The 21214-nt window shown below is 46.0% G+C and overlaps 1 protein-coding gene across 2 annotated transcripts; it reads right to left on the bottom strand.

Moving 5' to 3' along the window:
* Positions 1-122: 122 nt before the first annotated feature.
* Positions 123-20343, bottom strand: FDXR (ferredoxin reductase). 2 transcript variants are annotated; one of them, XM_078872901.1, is made up of 12 exons: positions 20088-20343; positions 16937-17055; positions 13214-13309; positions 11513-11635; positions 10249-10362; positions 9939-10040; positions 7967-8074; positions 7388-7472; positions 5965-6164; positions 4985-5156; positions 3386-3559; positions 123-2600 (listed from the first exon to the last, which is right to left on the bottom strand). In XM_078872901.1, the coding sequence occupies exons 1-12, from the start codon at positions 20161-20163 to the stop codon at positions 2470-2472; spliced, it is 1500 nt and encodes a 499-aa protein (XP_078729027.1). In that variant the 5' UTR covers positions 20164-20343; the 3' UTR covers positions 123-2469. The 2 variants fall into 2 exon arrangements, with proteins under 2 accessions (XP_078729027.1, XP_078729028.1); XM_078872902.1 differs by lacking the exon at positions 16937-17055.
* Positions 20344-21214: the final 871 nt, after the last annotated feature.

Raw genomic sequence — 21214 nt, 5'->3', positions numbered from 1 at the left:
GTATTCCGCAAATATGCCCGACTAAAAACGGGCACAAGCCGGCGTGAGTAGGTTAAACGTTGAGTTTTATAAGGGCACCACCGGGTGACCAGCTCCTCCCCACCCAGCCCCTCCCTGCACGACGGACGGACAGAATAATCCCCTGTGGGCTGGTGTAACCAGGTTCCTACCAGTATAACATGTCTGTCTCCTGGGATGTTTCGTCAAATTCCCGTGAAATATTTTACATGCAGGAGGGAACTCGAGTAACCCATACTCTACTGCCATCTCCTGTCCACGTTGTGTCCCTGCACTGGAGTATTGCAACAGAACCTGTATCCCCCCCCCGCCCCGTGTGGATGCACCAAGCACCCAGGACAAGCAACCATCGTGCTGCGTTTCTGCCATTTATAACAAACAAAATATTCAACAATGAAAAGTGCGATAAAATAATTTTTATTGATCCCCTCTATTTTAGGCACCAAGTTAGAAAACCAACCTGGCAACACGCTATGATTGTGCGGAAGAAGTCCACAAGACTGTTATTTCAACGACCACTACGTTTAAAAGATGATTACTCAGGATTAAAGTAAAACACAGTGCCAAATGTTTTCTTGGCAAACGTGAATGTAGGACACTTTAAAAAAAATACTGCCATCGATATTAAAACTGTCAAGGCTCAGTAGTGGTATGAGGTATTAAGCATTGACACGATTAAACATTAAACAGTGTCACAGTTACACAAATTAAATATACTTAATTCTTAATCTTTGTTTTTTTCGGTAAAGTCACGTAGGTAAAAAATAATAATAATAAAATAACATAATAAATGAAAATAAATCAATTAAATCACGACGTTTCAGAAGCAACACAAGCTTTCTTCATCAGGTGTAAAAAGGCACAGCAAAATAACTAGTGAGAGTTATTTGTGATGGGACATTAATATACTGTATAGGGTAAGAGGAGGGGGGAGGAGCCAATGAGGACGGGTGCAGGATGGGGGGGGGGGGGTTTGGGGTGTGGGTGGAGCCAGGAAGGTGAATGTGGTCCTAAAAGACGGCGTCACGGATGGTCCTTTAGGATCACCTTCACCTTTCTGGCTCCTACGGTTATTTTGCTGTGCCTTCTTACACATGATGAAGGAAGCTTGTGTTGCTTCCAAAACGTCGTCATTTAATTGATTTATTTTAATTTATTATTATGTTATTTTTTTTACCTACGTGACTTTACCGGAAAAACCTTAAAGTATGAATTCCTTGCAATCACAAAAGCTTCAAATCTAGAATTAATACTTAATTCTGTTCTCCCATTCACAAGCACTCAAGTACTTTTGCCCTGAACTCAACAGCCACACTTCACTACGACGATTCTTACATTCTCCGGTATAAATATGGCTATATAAACCATTAAAGATGGCACCGGGTATGTTCATACCAAAACCTCAGATCATTGGTCCAGCACCACTGAAATCCTGGTTCAAAGTCCCATGTGCAAGCACCTGTGGTAAAAATAGGTTTAGCGGGTACGATGTTACCCGACGTAGTCAGCGCTATCTGCATGAGAAATATGGGTTCGTACATATATGGCCAATACCGTCTTTGGGTCTTAATAAGCAGTAGGTATAGTACAAGGCACTTGTCTATGAAGCTGCAAAAGAATGTGCACCACCTTGATTCTGAAAAGCCAGAAGCAATTGTGGGCAGCGTCTTCCATAGGTAATACCTGATGTACATACCAAGGCTACAACATTGTGTCCAAGCTGCTCCATAATGGGATTCACCAATTATAAAAATGGAAAGGCATAATTAAAAAAAATGCACATTCAAGAGTGATAAACTGGTCACGATTGTGTTTGTATGTGCAAATAAAAAATACAAACAGCACGATAACACATCTGCAGAGGGATTTTCAGATTTGCACCTTCATCACTTCTCGTTCAGATTCACTTTCCTGCCAATTTGCCCCATCCCATTATGAACATTATACAAAGACCACTGTACACTGCAGTTTGATTTTAAGCATGGCCTGCAGAACCGTGAATACTTTTTAACTGCTATGGTAAACTAAGTATTCAATACTATATTGAAGCAACCTGCACAGTAGGATAGGGTTCTGTGCCATGTTCCAAAACCTCTTTTTCCACTTTACAACCGAGCCGTGCCAAGCACACCCAGCGCAGCTCAAGAAGAGCCAGGTTGTTTTTCCACTGTGGAACCAGAGTCACGCTGCCGATTTCACAAGCAATAAAAATGCGTAACGTCGGCATCGCACGGAGGCGTACCGAATGATACAAAATGAATTAGCCCTGGCCCTGCTTGACCTCAAGCCAGATTCAGATGCGACTCCAGGGCATTACCGGTTTGAGTTCTGGCTCAGCCTGACATAGCCGGTGGAAAAGCCACCTGTACCACGAGGCCCCCCGTGCTCGCTCGGCTGTGCCAACTGAAGAGGGGCACAAGAGACGTCGGGGGGTGGGGATCCAGGCAGTCTTCACTGCACCGCCACGCTCAGCATCTCCTGCACGTCCAGCATCTTCTCGCGAGGCTTCCCCAGGGCGGCCCCGCGCGTCCGCTCCACCGCGTCAATCCTCTCCCATCCGGAGAAACTCACCGTGGCCACCCCTGCATCATACAACCACGGGCAATTCACAATTTTGGTTGATGTACGTGTTAACATGTCAACTCGGTCAACTGTGACTGCGCAAAACAAGGCAACCGCGTAGGCAGGCTTGTGCATTTTTCCTGATACTCTTGATAGACGTTGCCTCTTCTGTCCTGTTTGTGCCCTGGCATTGCCTCAGATTGCTCAAAGGATTAAACCAAGGATTAAACGACATTCAAACATTATTGCGGGCATTTATTGGCGTTTCACTTCTCCTGCAAAGAGATACCGACTGTCACTCCTCGATCTTGTACCAGATCATCTAAAGTGACAATCCTGGTCTCGATTAAAAGCTGCATAGTTATTAAGATAACCAAAATTTATGTACATTTTTCAACATGCTTTGTGTCGGTTAGCCCCAAAAATAACTGTCTCTGTGGAGCTCAAATATTTGTGCACCTGATATTAATTTCTATTGTACAAGCGGGAGCATGGTGTGAGAGCCGGATGAGCCAGTGATGTCACGCATCCCGGGTCATTAAAAAGTTGAATGCCACCCAAAGTGACTAGCCATTAATTCTGTGAGCTCATAGCTTCAACATCTATACTTTTCAAAACTAAATTTAACAATATAATCATTATTCCACCAGCTAATAACCATATCGTATAATTGCTATGAAATTCAACCAAAACCAAATCTGGTGGAAAGTCCTTCACAGTATTGGTAGCTTGGCCAAATAATTCACTTTGTGAAGGCACATTGATATAAGTTTTGCCTTGAGGGTGGGGGGGGGCGATGTTGGACCTTTGGAAGCCAGAATCTTGTCGATGGCCTGGAACCCCGGTCGACTGGAATCGGCCCCAAGTTTCCCAGTCGCCAGGTCCTCCAGCACACTCTGCGCCGTCTCGAAGCCATCATTCATGGTGGTGTTGATGACGCCCTGCGGACCTCGCTTCACCCAGCCGCTGCAGTAGAGCCCTGCGTGCGTGCACGTGTACGCGTGCGTGAACAAAACGCACAGAAACACACCGCACCGTGTGCACAGTGACCACGAGAATTAGAACTCCGAATTGTAATGCGCCCGTAACACGACAGAGCGTAGAATGCCCAATGTATTAATGGCGATTTACAGTCCAATCGGTCTACTGTTGGGTGAAGGCAAATCTTGCATGGAGGTCGTGTGGGTGTTATTTTTTTTAACCGTACTTTACCACGCCGGTCAGTGAGCGTTTGCAGAGTGAGAGGGCCAAGATCACTCACCACTGATGTTAGCCGTGGCCAGGAGTGGAACTCCAGGTCACAGCACAGTGTGCAGACCAATGCACCACCGCTCCTCCCAATCGTCACAGTGCGATGATGATGATTTTATAGTTAGCCAGCTGAGAGAACTGATAGGTGTCTCTTTTTGAAAGGAAGACTTGATTATAATAAGCACTGTAATTAAATGAGTAGTCTTGTTGGTGCACTGGCTACCGAGGTAGCCCACATGGAGTCGACAGTTCGATTCCTGTAGCCGCACAGTAATTTCTCATCTACACATCACCTTTTTAAAGTTCAGAAAATCCTGTAAAGTAGACCATTAAAACACAGCAGTATACCGCTCAAGAAATGTGTGCTTGAGACATCTGCCGAGGCACCTTTACGACAACGTATTGTTGAGTGTTATTTACCTTGATAACAACAAGAGTCCAAGTATTGTTACCAGACACCTCCGAGCCGTTGTATAGACACAAATGTAGCAATATTGGCCCAGGTCACGACCATGACCACCACGAATCCCGAGCCAATCAAGCTGCATGTTTCTCAAGTTTAATAGCAAATATGGACCAATTGTGAAGAATTTAACCTCGCATGAGCAATAATTGTTTTTCTACATTCCCATTGTGTTTAAATGATTCTGCTTTATTGAAAAAATTGCACATTCCATAACTGTAGTAGGTTATTCTTGATTAAGAAACATGTATATATTCTTCTTTTGCACCGTACGTAGCCAACCATGCTAAATCGGAGGTGCAGGGGAAGGACAAACTGAACACAAAAAGCAGTTCTAAAGAAATGAGTTTTCAATCTTGATTTAAAATGTGTATACAGCTCTAGTGGCTTCCTTATACGATGGGCCTTTAAAAACGTGCACGTTATTTTAAAGGTCTATGTGAACAAAGCTGCTTCTGTGTTACAGACCTGAATGCAACTTTCCTTCCAAGGCATTGCACCTTATAATAAACAGAACACAGACAACGGCACTTGTTGCAAGCAACACCACTGCAGGGCAGGGGCAACTGCACGGTTTCGCTTTGCCTCACCCTGCCCAATAATAATTGCAGCACATCTCGTGGCATCTTGAGGGGGGGGCGAAGTGGGGGGGGAGCGAAGTGGGGGGGGGGGTTGGGATGGTTGTGGGACCTGGGTGGGAGAGCACGCGGCCGCGCGTGTTGGGCACCACGGCACGGCGTGGGTCGAAGGGCACGCCAGGAGCCAGCGGGCGGCTGCGGTAGCCGACGCTGCGCAGGACGGCGCCGCACGCCAGCTGCTCCTCCCGCCCGGTGGACGCCGCCACGGCGCCATCGCCCTCTCCCTGGTGGGGGGGGGGGGGGGAGCCCCGGGGGCGAGGTGTATGCGTGTTAATCTTCTTTTTATACCGTATGTAGCCAACCGTGCTAACCACTCATGGATGCGCACGTAAACAGCACGGCGTGCTTACGGATCAACGTTGATTCTCCCTGCGCTCCTCACGACGTGCGCAGTGTTTTCCGCACGTGAAATCGATTATGAAATTATGCAAATCGTGTGCGTATGTTTTGGTGGGGTAAACCAAAACAATTAAACTTTTTATTTTACTCGGTAAAGCCCACGGAGCTACATAGTTATTTTTCCTGAGGCTACCTTGCCACAAATAAGAGCTCAACGAAATGGCTTATCATCGTGTGGAAATGTATAGCCGCCAAATACTCAAAACGCATGTTTATAAATGTATAGGGGTAAACCCAAGGACCTGGAGAAAAAGCCATGCGACCACAGGGAGGGCACGCAAACTTCTAATTTTACAGCAGCGTCAGTCGGGTTTGGACCCACATCCTCCTGTATACCAGGCGAGGTAGTTAACATCTCAACGTGGAGTTTTGGCGCAGAAAGTTGCGCCCCACACGACAAACCCGGCAACCTAGAGTTTTTCTCTGGGTCCTCTGGTTTTTTCCTCCACATGTAGAATCAAAATGTGTTGAGTATTTGGTTTCTATAAATTTCCACATGATTAGCCACTTTGTTGAGCTATCATTTGTGATAGCCAGGTCACTTCTGAAAAAGTGCAATGCAGCTCAGTCGGTCTTACCTGGTAAAATAAAAGAAAAACTGTTTAGTTTATCGTTTAGTAGGCAAGGCCTCACCTCCAGCTGGTTCACAGTAAAGCGCACTGCAGCCACGTGAGGGCTGGCCCCCCCGTCTGAGGCCACGATGCTCGTGGGGCTGCGCAGGAAGAGCAGCTCCCACTCGCGGCCGCCCGCCTCCAACGCAGGGTCACGTGACCTCTGCTCCGTCGCTGCCTTGAGCAGCAGCTCAGATAGCCGTTTGCGCGGCCGAGGGAGGCCTGACCCGACAAGAAGACACGCGCGCACGCACACATGTGCACGTTTACACACGCACATACGTACCAAGATAAATATTCCGCATAAAGGAATACATTTTACTTTTGTCTGGTTAGGGACCAGAGCATGGACGAATGTCAAAGCAGACCCTTTATTAAGCACAAAAAAAAGTATTTTACAGTAATCACAAAAAAAAGCACAGTATGAATACTGTACGTGTTTTATAATCACGAAAACTATAAATACTGGAGTATTATACTGTTATCAGCATAATACGACAGTGTTTATAGTATAATCACAGAAAGTAGTACAGTATTAATAACATATAAACACAAATATAAGAGATGCTCACTGAACAACTTCTATTCAAAGACTGAACAAAAAAAATGGCGCGTGGCCCGAACGTCGTGGAAGGTTTGGGATGAAATCGGAGGAAAGAGGAAACCGCGTGGAAATGTGGTTATAGTTGAAAACGGCCGAAAGAGCGAAACGACGAAAGTCAAGGTATCGCTGTATATAGCCTTGACGAGAATGTTGGGGCAAGTGCAGTTAGCGAGCACCTATCAAGGCCAGCACGGCATAAGAGGGGGGGGGGGGGGTGGCATGGCCAGAGCCATGCCTGACCGTCTTTTTCTCCCTAGTGCCGATGTTTACACACCACACCAGGTACTTCTTGAAAGCCGAATCGACCGAGGGGGGGGCCCAAGACCGGTTCAGATAATCGTCACTGGCGTTGGCCGTGAGCAGGAATCGAACGTGGGTTGCCAGGTTCGTAGCGTAACGTGCGAACAACTGTGCCACCGCATACCTAACAAAGACACATGCACACATTCCCAGAGGCGCATGTGTGCACACACAAGGACACAGGCGCAAACACGCACACAACCCAGTACACGCACACCTTGACTTCATATTTAATACAGCAACATGCTCTGTAACCAGACAAGAGTCAATTGAATCAACCTGCCTTTGTCAGGAAAGACCCTGGGAAACGAGGTGAAAGGGACACGTGTGGGATTACTCTCCATGTCTAGAGTATACTTCTTCTAAAAATCAAGCCAGCATAAAATAACTAGCCAGTAGAAGCGACCGGCGAACCAGAAGTGTCTGGTTCTGGCTCCATCACCTCATTTCAGCTAAGTTTGTGACAGGTGCCCACTAAAAGCACGTGGCGCAAGTCTAACCTGTCCGTCACCGACAACGCATGCCCGTGTGTGCGTCGTACTGCTAAGCGCGTCTTTAAAGCCGTCAAAGTCGGCAGGATTGATAACGGCTCTTGTATCGGGCAGATGAATCATCTCCCTGAGCTCCTGAAGAAAAGAGAGCAGAAAAAAGACAATCAGTTTGACTTGCAAATGACAACTGCTTGTGACTGCAGCGTCACCTGCCACTTGGTACACGTGGAATTCAGTTGTGAAGCAGTGGCAACGGGTGCAAAGTGGGCGAGTCATTAACTTGGATGACATGATCAATGCAAAAAAAATGTGTTTTGCTATTCCACTTGTGCGTCAATTAAGCAATCAGGGAAAACTGCAACGCACTCCGCAAGCACAGTAAATCGTTCACAATGACGAACAAATATGTGACGTGTGACTTAAAAAAAAAGCTCTCTTAGGGAACAAAAAAAAACACGGAAACATGCAGTTTCCAAATGAAATGTAATCAACACTTCAAGATAACCAAACATTACTTTTACAAAAATTATCAATGCATTTAGTTGCATCACGTTACAGCACCCTACCCAGAGTCATACAAGAATTATATTTCTATTTAGAATTGTCTCCATCATATCCCAGCCAGTTACCTTGATGGTGAAGGCCACTTGCAGAGGTCCCCGACGGCCGGCCAACACTACCCTGCGCACGCGACTTCGAGTGATGGCCTCCAGCGCTGGCTGAGTGATGTCTGTTTTCTGAATAATAAATTACGAGTTTATGGGAGATGCTGGTTCGGATAAATGGCATAAATCGCAGAGCTTTGTATGCTGTGCGGCCCTGCCCTCCCCACTACCCAACCCTCCTCTTGAATGGCCAGGGCGACTCAGCGGTGCTGCCTTGGCTGCCCGGCCTGTCCCTAGGCCTCGTCGTTGTTGTCGTTGGTGCTGGGTCCTGGTAGTCCCCACACTGTGCCTCTGTCTCTTTGCTCGCGTGGATCCCCCCCCGACCAGAGATGCCCTCTCATCCACCCCCCAACCCCCCCTTCTGTTACCCTAAAATACTTTTAATTCCATTTTTGCAAAGGGTCTTGAGGTGCAATTTTATTTAGATGCCATTGAAATTATTGTTGTCCGCAACCAAGATTAACAGTCCGAATAATCAGAATAATGGGCATGAGGATGATGATAATGAAATTATTGTGAATAATGATATTCATGAGGATATGGTCATTGAGTCATGATGGAACTGGTCCATAAGCGGGTTCTCCTTTTGGTCAGATTTTTGGCAAAAATTCCTGATGTTTTCATATATTACCAACAGACAGGCAAATCGCAAAGACTCTGTTTTGGCTGTCAAGATGTATATCTTTGCCCAAAGGTCCCCGTGCTAAAATAACTACCAGATGTTATTGATATCTAATGGCAGTCATAAGCCAGTGCTGTAAGTCATGCCGTCCTTTGGCAAGAGTTGGTCTCTTCAAAGCAATGTCGACGTCCAACAAAAATACGTTCTCATCAATCTCAGGAGGGATATAATGAGCCAAGTTAACCTCTGACCAGGATTTGAACTCGCAACCTTCCGATACTTCTCAATGTTAGCCAGTGCGGGTTGATGAAGAGTTGCGAGGGGTCCCAGGACTGGTTCAAATATCACTTGCCACCAACGTCAAAATTCATTCACCATGGTTCGGGTATAAAACAGTCCTCTGGCATCATAGTGCAGTGGGCTAACCACCACCTCACCGTCTCCACCTATAAGAGATAATACTAGCAGTGAAACATGTGTTGGTGGTGTTGGTGGCGATGTTGGTGGTGTTGCCGGGGATGGTGGCGATGTTGGTGGTGTTTAGGCCTCGGCAAGGTAAGGTACTAGGTAAAAACAACAACCCCAACTTTACCCTTACCCCATACAAATTACCCGATTACAGGGTAATTACTGGGGTACAACACATGAAAAAGGTTTACAACAGGTCAATGCTAGGTAGAGCGCTCTATTCATATAAAATACTCTCGATGATTACAATTTAAAAAATGGAGGCCAAGGACTGCGCCACGGAGCTTTTAGCGAACGGTACACAAGGTATTTACCGGGTAATACTTCGCGCTACCTTTACCCTACCCTTTACCTTACCCCTTGGCATGTCGACACCTTTACCTTTACCCTTTTACTCGGTAAAAATAGTAAATTACCTTACCGAGGCCTAGTGGTGTTGCCGGGGATGGTGGCGATGTTGGTGGTGTTGCCGGGGGTGATGGTGAACAATGTTGGTGGTGGTGAACAATGTTGGTGGTGATGGTGGTAATGTCAGTAGTAGTGGTGGTGATGGTGATGATGTTGGTGGCGAGGGTGACAATGAGCAGTGGTGGTGACAGTGGCTGTGTATCCCTCTACTACTTCCTGTCCGCATCCTTAAAACCTTCCCCAACCTCGCCCCTCCCTTTCCCTATCACCACTCTTCCTTGCCATCCCTTCCCCTCCCCAACATTCAAACCCCATCCCTTTTCCTCATCAGCGAATACTAATGTACAATTTATCATTCATATAAAGCGCTTTCCAAAATCCTAGATAAGAAAAGATATGGTGATGGTGGTGGCGATGGTGGCAGTAGTGGTGGTTTACCTGCAGCCAGGAGATTGGAGACAGTAAAATGCGAGCAACGTCGAGAGCCACGTTCCCTTGTCCCAGCACAACGACCGTGTCGCAGCTCAGGTCTGGGTTCAGCTGCACCGCGAACGCAGGGGGATTGGGCACCGCCAGTACAGACAAGCAAAAAAAACGAGTCCCATATAAGTGTTAAAATTTTTTCGAAGCACCCTGTATTTAACAAAATAAAAAACTAAATAAATCGCCGATTTTGTTCCTCATTCTCCACGACGACGCCAACGATTATTTTGTGCTTAAATTTCCCCCGGCGATGCAGGTGACTCACGTCCTTATTTTGGGGCAGCCCGTTGTACCAGCCCACAAAGTCTCGAGCGGAGTACACTCCACGCAGGTCCTCACCAGGGATACCCAGCGCCCGGTCATCCTCCGCTCCGTAGCTCTAAACACGCCTCAGGCAAGCATCCGTCATTACTTCTAATGCGTCACTTTCTGGCCAGGATGGCTCCTTTACCAGAGGAAGGGGAGGAAAAAAAAACATCGATTGTAAGGTCACAAAGTTCAAATCCCCATCACGTCGACTCGGCCCATACATCTACCAGGGGTAAGATAAAATAATGCACCGAGCGCTACTGATAAATAATTCAGTTTGAGTGTTCTATTTATTTATACCCCAGGACCATACTATTGCTGGTGATATTAATACACAAGGAGCTGTTAATTCTAAATAACCCAATCCCTACAAATGTCCCCGCAGTTCGATGAAGTGAGACAATTCACAGTGCAATTACATTCAAGAATCATGGTGTTGTTAGTTTACATTGTGTTGTGTCTCATTCCTGTCTCGTCCACATTTTGCCTAAATGTAACTTTAACATATTGCATACAATTTACATGAATCAAACAAATGGGTCTCGCATGCACGATTCGTTGCATGTGTAAGGAGTGACTTCCGCGACACGTCGTACAGAGGGTACTACTTTATTTCGCACACGGGCATAACACAGACCAAACTTATATGTCTTTCTCCGAGTACAACACTTAGATATTAAAGTCTCTCTACTAGCTACACACAGCCGATCACTCGGCGTGGTCCCACCGCCCTCACTCTGCCACGCCGCTGGTTGACGGTGTGACGAGGATGGCGATGGAAACCCCGCAGGAGAGCTTCCACGTGGCCGGACGACGGAGAGAGATGATGGCGAGCAGCGACGCAGTCCGGACCCAAGAATCCACACACGAATCTCGGCCAACCCCGCCTATTTCCTTTGCCCCAGATACCTCTCCCTTCCAGATTGGATGTTGTCTTAGCGGTGCCTGTACCCGTGCTTCCCTTTCCCAGCCAGCAGGTGTCATCATGTCATTACACACATATTAAGCACGCATGAGTCTGCATCATTCCAAGCATACTTGCCATGAGTTGCCTAAACTCGGTTTCAAATTGAGGGGGTCACCATTCAAAAAACAAAACTAACCGAGGAAGGCCTGCATGGAGCTACCAAGAGTGGCGAGAGAACCATCGTCGCAAGCCCGCCCGCACGGTGGCCTGGGCCTTGTTATCCATTATCACGACTCGATAAACGTTTGCTCACCAGCACGATGGCGTGGTACGCGTGCCGCAGCTCCTCCATGGACACGTCGCGTCCGACCGTCACGTTGCCGAGGAAGCGAAACCTCTCTGAGCGAGCGGTTTGCGTGAAGGTGTTGATGACATTCTGCGTGGACGGTGCACAGACGTTGGCACTCCGCTGACGTTTAACCACGCAAAGGCGCCTGCGCCAAACACCGGCTCGGAAACGCGCGATACTGGCAGAACAATGTAACACAAGCTGAACGGTGCACAAAGCATCATAGAGGCTGCAGGTTGGGAATTCAACTGAGAATCAGAAAAAAGCACCATGTGGATCAGAGACATTGTATTCTTAATTCGTTCATATCTCAGTCCGCTTGTCCTGTTGAGGGTCGCGGCGACATTTTATTGAAAATTTCTAATAATAAAAAAATGGGCTTGGGCAAGACAATACTATATCAGGATGATAACCGACAGATGAAGCCAGCCATGGAATGGCAGCCAGATGGGACGAAATATTAGCACAAGATTAAAATAACACCACAGGAACATCAAATAATCACAAACACAATTGTTGGCAGGTGCCGAAAATGCTTTCCAACAAGTAGCCAAGGCTATTAAAATTGTGAGAAAAAGTTAATAATTTCAACCTGAGCCGATGGTTACATGGCGAGTAACAGCTTGGAAACACATGATGAAGTAAAACACAACCTGAAAGCATTTAATATTACATTAAACTAACACAACATTTTTTAAACATTACTATTTACTATAATTAACTATTATTAATCCGTTTCACCACATAAGTGTATGCACTTTCATAATGACATATCTAAAAAACTTTATGATATTGTAACATAACATTATTGTGTATTTTTCTATACAAAAACGTTAACCTTTAGGGATCATTTCCTGCCACTTCCGACTCTTGTCAGAGAACTTTGATGACATCAAACCACCTATTTAAAAGGCCCAAGATTGGAGGGCATTTTCTCGATTCTGGCAATCGGCCGGATGGTGCTGGTTGTAACCACCAGTGAAAAACGTCCGCACCCGATTGTTGTACGTGGTGGCATTGCCCTCCAGCATTACTGCTGTGCTGAAGAAATTATAAATAGGCACGTTTAGTTCAAGTGGTAACCTTATTCTAGGTGTTCAACACAAATTGATGTTTTACTGTGGTGGCAAAGTGACCTAAAAAAAATCACATGAATCGTTACATTTCATGTCCGTTTGCAGTTATTTGTTTTAACTGGTGTACAGTTTCGATTTAAAGCTTTCGTGACTGCAGGGATTCATCTTATTGGTTCTTTCGGTAAAGTCACGTAGAAGGGAAGTAATAAAATAATAAAAATAAAACATAATAAAATGAAATAAAATTATTTCGTAGAAGGGAAGTAATAAAATAATAAAAATAAAACATAATAAAATGAAATAAAATTTCATTTATTTCATTTTATTATGTTTTATTTTTATTATTTTATTACTTCCCTTCTACGTGACTTTACCGAAAGAACCAAGAAGATGGTGTACAGTTATTGGTGCCTGGGATGAGTCCATCAACTCGGTACACTAGAAAAACCTGACAATCACAGGTGCCTGTGGATTATAAATCCATCTAATCTCATTAGTTTCTGTCATAGGGAGAGCGAGAGAGAGAGAGATATACACAACTAGCTAGCGGGTATTTACAAGCCTCGTGATGGCGATGCCATGACCTCACCTTGACTTCGGGGTGATCTGGAGCGACACCAAAACGAACGAGGCCAAACGGGACCGGCAAACGCTCAAACATGTCCACTCGGACAGCCTGCTGATGCTGCACTCGAGCAAACGCACAAACACACACGGGCGCAAGTATGGTTAGCGCCACACGGAGACAACCATAGCTGCATCAGTGATGCTATACGAGCAGTACTCTGTTCAACAGGACACCCAATGCTGATTAGAAATAGAGTTGAAGCCAATCTAAAGGTTTCTGAACATTCCAATGTGGACTGGTGCATGTTATGGAGGGCAAAGAGAGAGTGACCTCTCCACCTTTATAGTGATGGAGAGGTTTTGGTCAAGCAGCACAATATATATATAATTGGCTGAGATTGTAGATGACTTCAACGGAAAACTATATCCGGTTTTCAAAGTTAAAATGTGTTTACCATTTCTGTGGAATGTATCACGGACACGGTTTATCAGGAACCTTCAAATGTACGCAGCAAAATTCTGACCTTCGATGCCAACATTGGCTCGCAGAGCATTATCTACACTGCGACAGTGCTCAGAGACGTAGCAAGGCTGCCTTCAGGCTCCTCTTGACATTTAACTCCTGCGCATGACGGTGATAAGCTGCGTTCAGTTGTCATTTTTACTTGGGTAGTTTTAAGCCGTGGCTGCATGGTGAGGCGAGCAAGGCGTTGTTGCTGCAGCAACACCCCACGGCATCACGAGCAGTTTCGGGGTCAGACCGTGTGAAATGGGGATTTACAGATTTGTACAATTATGCCCTGGAGCAAGATTCGGGAATGGCTAAGGCACAGATATGTCCACAATAAGCTGCTAAACCATCACGCAAACCTCCAGCCATCCTCGCAGCGGCTTTTAAGCTAACCATCGAACAAAGACGGTCACTGCAATGCGTGCATTCAGATGCACTTCTGCGGCCGTCTGGAATGCTCTTCCTTCCGTTATTAGGAAGCTATGCACTTTTAAATTTAAACTGAAAAACATTTTTTGAGAACTTATTTTTGTGTTTAGTTTGTGGTCCTTCCCCCGCTCCTCCGATTAGCACGCTGGCCATGTATGATGCGAAAGAAGTTCAACGTATATACAAACTAGGGAGCAGAGGAAACTAGCTACAGCTCCAACGCAGCCTGGATCGATTGGTTGTGGCTTAATAGTATGCAGAAAGCCAACGAAGGTCAGTGCACAGAATTATGAAAAGAGAATCAGGCATTCAGTGATAACGTTTTCAGTTTTATATCCTGGGAAGGATCAATTGCAGCTAATCGTTATCCCTCGACGTAGATGAAATGAGGATCACCTGGTAAACTACGCCACCTGATGGAAAGTCAAGGTGGGTTTTCATACCGAGACTGGCCTTCAACATAGAAATGTGGCCGATCCATCACTTGTTTAGGACCACAAATGAAGCAGAGCTCAGCTTAATGTTCATTCAAGTATGCGACACCGCGCCATTTTGGCTGATGTCAATGCATAATTAAGAATGTAGATTTCGTGACTACAAGGATCCATACTCTTTGGTTCTTTCGGTAAAGTAACGTAGATGAAATATTGTTATATAGCATTGCAGCCTACTTAATGATGGCAAATACAACAATTAAACGCGTTATACGTATCGTGTTGGTCTAAATGTAATTTTGCTACTTTTCAATCGGGGTGATCGTTATTCCGATTGTAATAGCCATGCTGCGTGCTATAAATCTTTCATTACTTTGACTTGGTTGTCAAGCAATGCGCATGCTTTCATTTTATTGTAGGGTCAAGAGTTGACATTGGCAAGCCATCATTGTCATCTCTACAGGGTAATAAAATACGTATCACTTTGTGCAAAGTCGTCAGTGGTTATTATAAATGGTCCCTGCCATGGTAATGTGGAATTGCCACTGGTGGAGATGAGCGCCGCACAATGCCCGTAGGGGCAAAAGACCTTTTTTCAATCCACTGCTGGATGAGTGCCTCCCCACGCCTTGCTGGTTGTGGAGGCCGTTTGACCATACTTCACCCCGGCTGGTCAGTGCGGATTGGTAAAGGCAGGCAGCATAGACGTACAATACAACTGGATACAAACATAACGTGGCCCCACAGCCCCATGACAACCTGTTTGTGCATGCAGCACATGAATATAATTCTGGGGTAAAAATAATTTATTTTCTACTTTTGAGTGCAAATAAAAGGGTGTGCATTGTAAAAATAGTTAACCTAATTTTTTTACTCTTGTAAATGGCGTTTCGAGTCGCGTAAATATTTGAATTATGTCACCCTTATTGGGTCCAACACACGTGAGCACAATGAATGCAAGGGAAAGTGCATAGCAGTTGCAGTCACCGAAACGTACATCATCTTATTCCTAAGCCGCGAGGGACCCACCTCACAACGCTAGAGTAAATCTATCACGTTAATACCTTGAAATCCACTCGCGTGACACGATCACGAGATGCTAGACTAGCGAGCTGGAGTGTTTGTTTGTTTTACAACCACGGCAATAAGAAAGATCGTGACTTGTCGAGTCTCACCATTGTGGTGCAACTATAATTACGACCAGAATTGTAAATTTGCAATCAAATGCACAGTGAACAATGCAAAGTGGTCATATGATTTGGTGATACAGCGCTCGCAGTGGTGCACAAGCGAATACAACAAAAAACTCAACACGTTCGTCAGTAGCAAGAAACGTCGCCTTGTTATATATTTATCCTTGGAAGACGGCGTTATTATTGACAAATGCGAGAGTTTTTGCGAGTAAGAAGTTGAGTCCGGCCGAGCCTCACTCCTCGTGAGGTACGAGAGGGCGTGGGGAAGGCCATTACGAGAAGAAGCCCTCCGCCGAATGGCCTCGCTGGCACCCACAGGAGACATCTACTCGCAACGGGCCGTGCAGCAACAGGATTCCTCAATAAAAGTAATCAACGCGAGAGGAGATGCACCGTATAGTGTAAAGAGATCAAATGTAACATGTTCGTTAAGACAACGAAGATAACGATGATAATTATGAAGTTTGATAAACCTGAAACGCAATACAGTACCATGACCATCATCGGCAAAATTCATGGGCAATTATATAATTTTATACGCGAACCTCAAGTGCGCCGCCGTCACAACAGGAATGTAACACCGTAACACAAGTGCTCACTATAATGCCACTGCAGACCTCGATTTATTTGGATATTTAGCTACATGGGATCAATAAGTACAAGTAAACAGTGCAAAGTAAATAAGGTCAAAAGGTCAGTGGGCAAATATATTGGTGTGGCATTGAGCCCTGTGGGGGTAGGAAGGGGGAGGGGAAAGTGAGGGGAAGCAGCAGGACGGACTAAGGCACGTGCAGTTTATCAACTTTACGAAGAGCGGATAACAAGAAAACATGAACAGAGGGAAAGTTGACCGAGATGCTTTGGACACGTGGCCAGTATGGGCGACGTTAGAAGGAAAGTTGAAACCGTGAAAGTTTATCGAAGGAGAAAGATGGGGGAGATCGAAGAAAACGTGGTGGGTGAGATGTTGTCAACGAGTACATGCAATGGAGATGGATTGAAGACCGTGGCAAGAGGGGAGTTGATACGTGGACCCCACCTAGTGGGACTAATGCTCGAAAGAAGATAAGGAGCAGGTAAGTACTGTTTCAGGAGTTTTTTTCCCCCCATACTCGTGGGACTCGGTGCCACTGGCCACTAATGACGAGCCGCCACCGGCTCTACGATGACCACCTGACCTTCAGCAAGTGCTGCGCCGTGTAGAAGCCAGCAGGGCCACTGCCGACAATGCAGACGTGTAGGTCGGGAGGGTGGACGGCGGATGACGACGCCATAAGCCTGCGCTCGGGCGCCCATGCTGCAAGCAATAAGGTCGATTACACAATGCTCTATATCAGAAGTCAACAACCTGCGGCTCTTTGAGGACTGCTCCGTGACGTTATTCACATGCAACGCAGCACTTGAAATATTTAGTTTTTTTCTACCCAATTCGAAAACATGGCTCTTCTTGATACGTTGGTTGCCGACCCCTGACCAATATGCAATCATTTGAGAATACATTAACATTTTTACATCCTTTCCAGGAAATGTAAAATATTGCAAACGCTTTTATCAGGGAGAGCTCTAAAGAGCCCTTTTTTGAGGGTATTTTCCCTGTTCTTTCATGCTGACCAGGCATCTTTCACCCCATCACACACGACAGTGGTGCACCCATTTATACTGCTGGGTAGACAGACGAGGGGGATATTTAAAGACTTGCACCGCTGTTTCAATTTGCTGCATCAGACCATCGAATTGAATCAATGACCCTCTAGTTTGCAAGTCCACTGGAACTTAACAAATTACACCACAGCAGCTTTCTAATTCAGAAATTAAGATGCCCGTCACCACGCTTGCAAAGATGTATTCGGCAACGTGCAGGTGATTTTAAAATGTGTATTTGGACAATTATGCCGACAGTGGTCTCATTCTTGCCGATTGGTTCTTTAGACTGTCCACTTTACAGCATTACTTTGTCAATTATCCCGCAATGAGAATACTATACTCGTTGGTTCTTTCAGTAAAGTCACGTAGCTAGAAAAATAATAGAAGACGACGTTTCGATCGCAACACAAGCAATCGTCATCAGGTGGGACAACCACAGCAAGAAAAAATTGCTTGTTGCGATCCAAACGTCGTGATCTATTATTTTTCTACCTACATGACTTTACCAAAAGAACCAAATAATATGGATTCCTGCAAGTCACGAAAGCTTCAAATCAAGAATGAGAATACTATTTGATAGTAGAAAAATGGGCCCCATTGAAGAATGTATTCACACGGACAAATAACACTGTTCAAAAGTTTGCAAAGGGGACCCCCTTCGAGGGTACACTGGTCCAATACCTCAAGTATTCTGGGTAACCACAATGCAAGCCTGCACAGCAGGATTGCAAAATATTTGCAGCACGTTGAATAAACGGCTGGAAAGTGCAACGCACCTAGGCAAACGCATGTTGTGTTACCACCGAGCAATACTGGATTGATGATGCACGTGGCCAAGGTTCACTTGGCAGAAAACACACACTGCACCAGGTACGTGCTGTAGGTCAACAAAGTCCGAGTCGACCTAGGGGTTGGCCACTACCAGAATTTAAACTGGAGACCCCCAGCGAACTTGTACAAAAACTCCTAGGTCCACTGCACCTACAATCTCTGTACTTCAACCTACAGTGTGCAGCATTCAGCTCCATGGCAGCAATGCTTTTTACTGGGGTCCCCCCTGAGATCGACATGGCCTCAAATAACTTGCACTTCTACATTTGGCAATGCCAGATAGAGCAGCCGCTATTCGCAACTTAATGACGGCGACGTCACCACGGCGCTTGTGCCAGGCTAGGTGCAACATTGAGTTCGTCACGTGAAGAACGGAAGGATCGCTGGCAGATCACTGGACAAGAACCCCACGTGCTTATAGACTGGCTGGTTGAGATTACTTTAAAGATGCATAGCTGTCAAACACGTATCAGTGCCCCTACCTTATAAAGACCAATTCAGACCTTATTGGTCACCCCGTGCCCTTATAAATCTCAACGTTCATCCTACAAAGTCCCATATTGAAACGGCTGTACGCCGTATGAACCTGAAAACTCAATGTCCCTGTACAAGAATACGGATAAACCGTATGGGTTCACACGGTATGTAGATGCGACCATCTGTCCACACCCACTGCACCAACGACGGCGCTCTGCACGTTGTTGTGAGCGTCGCTCCTCTGCCCTCATTTTTAAATATACAAACATTTGCCGAGCACCCAAAACGTCAAGCGGCCAACAACAAACTGGACTATGAGAGATGAACGCAATAGATGAGAGTTAAGAAGTTTCTTGAATTGAGTAAGATAGTTAGTATTATAAGAGCTTGAGGAAAGAGGGAAGGGAATTCCAAAATTGAGCAGTACGAGGTAATAAGCAGACACAAGTGTTGTGACCTATAGATTGGCGAGTGGGTGCGTGGGTGGGTGAGTGCGTGGGTGAGTGCGTGGGTGGGTGGGTGAGTGCGTGGGTGAGTGCTGGGATGAGTACGTGAGCGACTTGGCTTAGCGAGTTGTTGTGCCCTGCGGTGTTTGTGGTGATCGAACACAGGATACGTGGAGCAATGAATGAAGTTCACGGGCACAGAAACCACAGCAGTAGCACTAGAAGAGCGATACGGGGTGCGGGGAAGGGGGCAGCCGGTAAACTTGTGCGTGGAGATAATTGTCGAGTGCCCGGTGTCGTTGGAAGGCGACTGGCAGAAAGACAGAGAGACACTGAGACAGGGGAAACATTGCGACAGGAGGGACAAAGATTCCTCATATTGCATTGAACTGATTGTTGGGGCAAGTGCTGTTAACGAGTAGCGACGTCTATGAAGGCCGGAACGGCACACACAGAGGGGGGTGGGTGGCTGCCAACACGCCCGGTCACCTTTGTCTCCCCCAGTGGCGATGTTTACACACCGCACCAGGTACTTATTTGAGGCCGAGTCGACCTAGGGGAGGCTCAGGACCGGTTCAGATAATCGTCAGCGGTGTTGGCCGTGAGCAGGAATCGAAAGTGGATCGCCGGGTCCGTAGCGCAGTGCGCTAACCACACAACACTGCCAGACCGCCAACACCAACACCCCACCATTCGCCACTAAGCGACGGCGACATCATCACGGCGACCGTGCCAGGCTAGGTGCACTTAGAAGCCCACGTGAAGTGTCGAAGGCTCGCTGCTAGGCCTCGGGACAGACCCAGCTGGTGCAATGGGTTGGCCGACTGAGATGACCGGTAGATGCACCCACAGAGACATTGAGACAGGGCAAGACACCCACACACACACAGAGAGAGAGACATGCAAACGACAAGGGGACAGCAAAACTCACCGCGGCGGAGCAACTTGGTCATCAGCTGATCGCGGACTCCCCGCAATGCAGCCACGCCGCCACCACACAGTCTCATGGCCACAGGCAATCAACGAGGTTATTCTTTGAGTTTCGCCGCTCTTACAGCGGAATACGTCCTTCGTTGTTGCGGCAGGATGCACTGGCGTCGTTGCGAGCTTTACGAAACAGCTTCTGGTGGTGTGGACGCGGCCAGATCATGGCACGATACAAAACGCACACTGTGTGCCAGGCGACACGCGCGCCTTCACTGTATTTATATTGGTGGAGGCCGGGGCATACCAAGTAGGCCAGCTACAGGGGGGGGGGGAGAAATGTGATGGTTGATGCAATGGTTTCGTCCAAATTATGCATTTATTTTTTATGTTGTTATTGCATTTAAAGAGATTGTGAATACTATCGCCGGAAGGGTGTTTTGTGTTACGGACTTATATTTTTTTTCCTATAATGTATTTATGATATTTAGGTGGGCCGTACCATATTACGCAAGCTCGATATTGGGGGGGGGGGGTGCATCTGATCGAGGTTCACAATGGTTTCGTCTAATTTATGCATTTAAAAAAAACGTGAAATGTAATTTGCCCGTGGGAGCTGATCTACGGAACTGTTACAAAAATAATCCTACGGTAGCATTCACAAAGAAATATTAATATTTTGAGGGTTGGCAGTGGGTCCTCTGGTTCAGACAGGTTGACAACCGATTAGCGCGGTTGTTATTTTCTAATATTTTCTATTAAAATTAAGAAACGGTGACTTGTATTTATTGCAAGGAAATACATTATCATTGTTATAGTTCCCATTTTTACACCATATTCATGACTTAACTTTTCCTATTCTAATGCAAATAAATGCCACGGATAACAAACGTGGGCAAAGGTTGATACACCACATATTTGAGATACTGGTTTTTTTAGTTTGGCTGAATGACTTTTGGCTGGATTGACGCACGGGCGCAGGGTCATGCCCAAAGGATGTGTGGGTTGTTATTCTCATAAAAACTTCAATGTTTTTCTTGGCGAGGACATTCTCCAAAAATGTTCCTTTCCCAATTAACATTTTGTCCCTCAAATAATAAATAAATGTACCTTCAATGCAAACTAATGGGAGTC

The sequence above is a fragment of the Lampetra fluviatilis genome, chromosome 35 (genome assembly GCF_964198595.1).
Source record: "Lampetra fluviatilis chromosome 35, kcLamFluv1.1, whole genome shotgun sequence".
In the NCBI taxonomy this organism is placed as follows: domain Eukaryota; kingdom Metazoa; phylum Chordata; class Hyperoartia; order Petromyzontiformes; family Petromyzontidae; genus Lampetra; species Lampetra fluviatilis.
The sequence above is the reverse complement of the archived record's forward strand: the minus strand, read 5'-3'. Positions and strand labels throughout refer to the sequence as shown.

What these genes read in the sequence shown, in the direction of transcription:
- FDXR (XM_078872901.1), bottom strand. Translation starts at nt 20,163, where the DNA reads ATGAGACTGTGTGGTGGCGGCGTGGCTGCATTGCGGGGAGTCCGCGAT. An exon ending in GACCAAGTTGCTCCGCCGCG is followed by an intron (nt 17,056 to 20,087) that starts GTGAGTTTTGCT and finishes TATTGCTTGCAG; the next exon opens with CATGGGCGCCCGAGCGCAGG. An exon ending in CCGCGTGCTCTCCCACCCAG is followed by an intron (nt 3,560 to 4,984) that starts GTCCCACAACCA and finishes GCACGCACGCAG; the next exon opens with GGCTCTACTGCAGCGGCTGG.